This window comes from Capsicum annuum, chromosome 4, assembly GCF_002878395.1.
Source record: "Capsicum annuum cultivar UCD-10X-F1 chromosome 4, UCD10Xv1.1, whole genome shotgun sequence".
Lineage (NCBI taxonomy): Eukaryota > Viridiplantae > Streptophyta > Magnoliopsida > Solanales > Solanaceae > Capsicum > Capsicum annuum.
The window spans coordinates 4,912,715-4,917,296 of record NC_061114.1 but is presented as its reverse complement, the minus strand read 5'-3'; the positions used below and the strand labels follow the sequence as shown (position 1 = coordinate 4,917,296).

The 4,582-nt window shown below is 32.3% G+C and overlaps 1 protein-coding gene across 1 annotated transcript; it reads right to left on the bottom strand.

Annotated features, from left to right (window-relative positions):
• Positions 1 to 236: 236 nt before the first annotated feature.
• On the bottom strand, positions 237 to 560 carry LOC107869239 (ethylene-responsive transcription factor 4-like). The gene has a single exon (XM_016715788.1). It carries the CDS (start codon positions 558 to 560, stop codon positions 237 to 239), a length of 324 nt encoding a protein of 107 aa, XP_016571274.1.
• Between the last annotated feature and the right edge of the window lie 4,022 nt (positions 561 to 4,582).

Here is a 4,582-nt window from a genome sequence, read left to right as displayed (position 1 = left end):
TCCAACTTTAAATTATATTTGATATTTTTATGGCCAAACAAAAATATCAAAATAAAGTAAATACGCATTCCAAAGTAAAATGAATACATTTCATGATCAAACAAGTCCTTAATGTTTTTGTACCAGACAAATAAAAACATAGACCAATATGTATTTGCATGCATTATTCTCATTTTCAATACTATTAATTAAAACAAACATGCATGCAAATCTCTAATCATCAACTCAACAACTTTTCACATGTCTTCTGGTGGCGGAGGTAGATTCAAATCAATCTCAATGCCCCTAGATTGCAGTGAAGATGACTCTGATTCACTGGCAACGGCAGCAACACCTCCATCTCCAGTTCCACCACCAGCACTATTTCGAAGTCTTGGAATCGGAAAGTTGGTCTTGGCCTTGGCACCGCGAAACTTTATTGCTGCCGCATCATATGCCAACGCAGCCTCCTTTGCGGTGTTGAACATACCTAAGTACTTAGTGGTTCCTATCCATATATCTGCCTGGTATTTCCCCCACGACCTCTTCCGCACTCCTCGATAACGCACCTCCTCTGTCATTTTTAACAAAAATTAATCTATATTTCTATGAAATTTGAGTAGAAAGAAATTTGAACAAGTGATGAGAGAAACTAGGGGGAAAAGTTGCTTAAATAGGAAAATGATAGGGAAGCTAACAAAAATACAGTCAATGGATAGAGTGTTTTGACTTGACTGATGTCAACGAATATAGTATGTATTTTATTTCCTAATGCCACGTGTTCATTTCATTAAACTAAAAAAAGTTAATAAATGAAAAATACTATTTTTCAATTTGGGATTAATGGTATATTATTTCTCACTTTTGAGATTTTGAGGAAAAACACCAAATCAGCCAGTAATTAATATTTTATCCCTCTATTGTAGAATTAAGTTATTAAAAAAAAATTATATTTTTATAGTTCAAATTAAGTGAATGGTTAGGATATGGCATATTCATTAATAATAAAAAAAATTAAGGACATAAATTAAATGTTGTAGTTTACTATTATCTTTTTGATTATTCTCAAAATATTCTGTTAGAAATTATGAAGTAGTCAAGGGAGAGTTTGACTTGACTTATGTAATTGTGGGGCCACATGTGACATGACTATTATTTTTTTCTTAAACGAGTCGTGTTCTGTGATATTAGTAGCTCAAATATTTATAAATGTTAATATTGGTCCTTATGATTTATAATTAAACACATTTTAACAAATACTAATTATTAAGAACAAAAAATATATAGTATTATAAAAAGTTCTAACTGTTGAAATTTTGTTTTGCATTGTTGTTTGAAATTAGGACAATATAAGGACATGTGCATTAGGATTTAGGTTAGGATAGTAGGTAGAGATCCGTAGTAATTTTAAGTTGTGATGAGGTTGCACTAAAGATTAGTTTTAAGCTCGTTTTTTACTTAGAGAATGATGATAGGTGAATTGACTTAGCGAATACAAGGTAAGGTGCCATCGCAGATGTTATTTGTAAATGACATAATTTTGATCGATGGATCTCGCTGTAGAGTTAATCTTAGAATTAAGTTCTAACAACAAATTCTGAAATCTAGTGAGTTTACATTCAACAGAACTTAGACAAATTACTTGGACGATAAGTTCAGTGAAGTAAAACATAAGAATGATGTGAAACTGATATACACATGTCGTCCATGAAAAATAAAGTTTCAAATATCTTAGATTTATTTCTCAAAGTAATAGAAAAATCGATGAGGATACACATATTGTACTAGCACAATGTGTATGAAATTGAGAATGGCATATGAAATTTTGTGATTAGAAGGTGCTTTAAAAACTTAAAGGCAGTTCTATAAAAACAGCGATTAGACTAGCTATATTGTACAAAGCAAAATATTGGCAGTCAAGAACTCCTACATCAAAAGTTGCAAGTTGCGAAAAAAAAAATGAATGTCTAAGCATACTGTTCATGCATTTTAATATTAAAATTAATTTGCATGATAATTTATGGATATTATAAAGTGGAGAAAGTGGTGACTATTAGATTGTGATAACTCTTCTAACATCTCACTTTATTTATCCATAATTCTATCACTTAATATCTCTTTATTCTCATTATTATTGTATATTTAATCTTATGAGTTAGTGATGAGAATGTGGTCATAACATATGTAATCTCTAACGCATTCATTTTCCTCACTGAATATCCGCTATTCCCTCATTTACTAAATAGAAGAAATACTACACCTATATAAAGGGTGTTTTCTTTCTTGTGATGTAGAGATGAGTTGTAGTATATTATGACAGATAAGAAAAAGATGATAAAAGTAAGTGTAGTATGAAAGAGAGAGTTGAAACATAGAAAATATTCTAAGTCTTTAACTATATTCACTGTAAAAAAAAAGTTGAGGGTTGTGACTCTTTTATATTAGTAGTAGTTGTAATATTAATTGGAGTTGCATATTAGTAATTAGTCCATTGTCACTATTTAGTATTTCTTACACTTCAATTATCGGTTATATGCTTTATCATACTTTCTTTAGAATTTAATCTTGGCTTCTAATCTTTCGTTATTTTATTGTTTGAATTACTTTTACTTAAGTCGAAGGTCTATTGAAAATTGTCTCATAATCTCTCATAACAGAGATAAGACATGTAGGTACACATTAGCTTCCACAAAGTTACTTGTGAAATTACTAGATATATTATGGTTATTGTTATTACTGTTTGGTACATTTCAATTATTAATATTAGCAAATTAGGTAAAAGCTTGCTTAGATTCCTTACTTGTGAATGTTCACAAAGTTAACGATTTATTATGTGTTACGTCATCTAAATATTGATGTGTGACAACTAAATTTGTATAGTTATATTAGATTTGAATGTTATATAATTTTGTAACGGCCGTAGTTTTATTGACTTTGATACCTCTTAGTAGCATGCTTAAAGAGCTGAAAACTTGAATGATTTCATTTACTAAGTGTTAAAGAAAAGGTCTTAGTCATATTTTTAGCTCCTAATCTTTGGTGATTTTATTTTTGACCTTTCCGACCTTAGAATGACGATTTGTAAGTTGATTCATGATCGGGGTGTCAAGGGTACATCCCAGGTAAGTTTCAAAATTTTTGAACGAGCGTAAGGATATGTTTGGAAGCCCAAAACAGTAGCTTCGTGCGATTTGCGCAAGACGCACGCTCCAGTTCACTGATGGGGTAGCATACGATGGAGCATGCGGCGCACGCTCCATTCCGGGGTTCCATAGCGTGCGACGCACGCTCCCCTACATCGTTCAGTTTTCAGTAACATTTTTCAGGGGCATTTGGGTCAATTCCACCCATATTAATTCGGCCTAAACACCGAATTTGAGTCTCAAAACAGAACTTTAGCCCCAAATTCACACTCTCCCAAATTAAAATCATCCTCCCTTATCCCAAGAACAAAAATCCTAAGCTCTTAAGCTAAGATTTCAAGAGAATAGACCAACGTTCAAGTTCCGTCTTTCAAATCTTATAATCTAAGGTACGTGGGATTTTCCTAAAAATACATAGGCATAAGGAAATTATTTCAACAACATTTAAACATTGTGAAATCATGAATTCTTGAAGGGGTTTTGAAATTTACATTACGATTTTATTTTGTGAATTCTTTAATGGCATAATTGATTTGGTCTTGAGGCCTATCCCCTAACTTTGAATTGTAACCATATTTAAGTATATATATATATGCATGCACTTGATAAATTTTAATGTTGAATTGAGAGCATTAATCATCGGAAGCCCCTCTCTTGTTAAAGATTGCTTGTTTTTGTAAGTCATGATGTATTTGAATGAATTTTGTGAAGTATGCTACAACTGCGTTTATGGTTATTAAGAATTTGATTATAATTTTGCATGTGAAGAGGGGGTACTATAGTTGGTGTTAATGGCTAAGGATGTTTATCAAGAATCTTGCATGTTTGTCATAAATTTCATGGCCACCACATGTTTGTTGGAAAGCTGAAAATAATAACTTTTACATAAGTTGACAAATGCTTTGAAATATGAATCTTCTTGAACTATTTGAAGTATGGTGGTCCAAACTTTATGTGTTGAAAGAGAAAACTGTAAATGATATTTGGCTCAGAAATCTAACTTGCAAGTTTTGGTATGACGATACCAATTCAGATAATGCCATAGAAGATTTAGAATGGACTAAAAACACATATTTTACTTAGATTTTCAAAATTTGATTCCAGAAAGATGCATGTTTAGAACAGATTAAAAGTGGGATTAAGAGATGTTAGATTGTTACCTGAAGAAGTCATGAGCCATAAAACTCATTGTCCAAAATCGTGTTTTGCCGATACAGGTCATTATATTACCCGCAAGGAAAATTGTACGTTGGCGACAACCTTGTGGCGTAGTAGGTAAGCAGGTACTCCAACCCTTGCGGCAAACTTGGGTTGGGGGATTGGCTGCCGAGTTAAGGGCGGATCCCATATAGCCCGTGCGATACTTTCAGATATGTAGGGTGCACCACCTAACTCAGAAGTAATACAAAGATTAGAGACTACATTGTCAAGAATGTTTTACAAATATCGAAGAAGTGCCC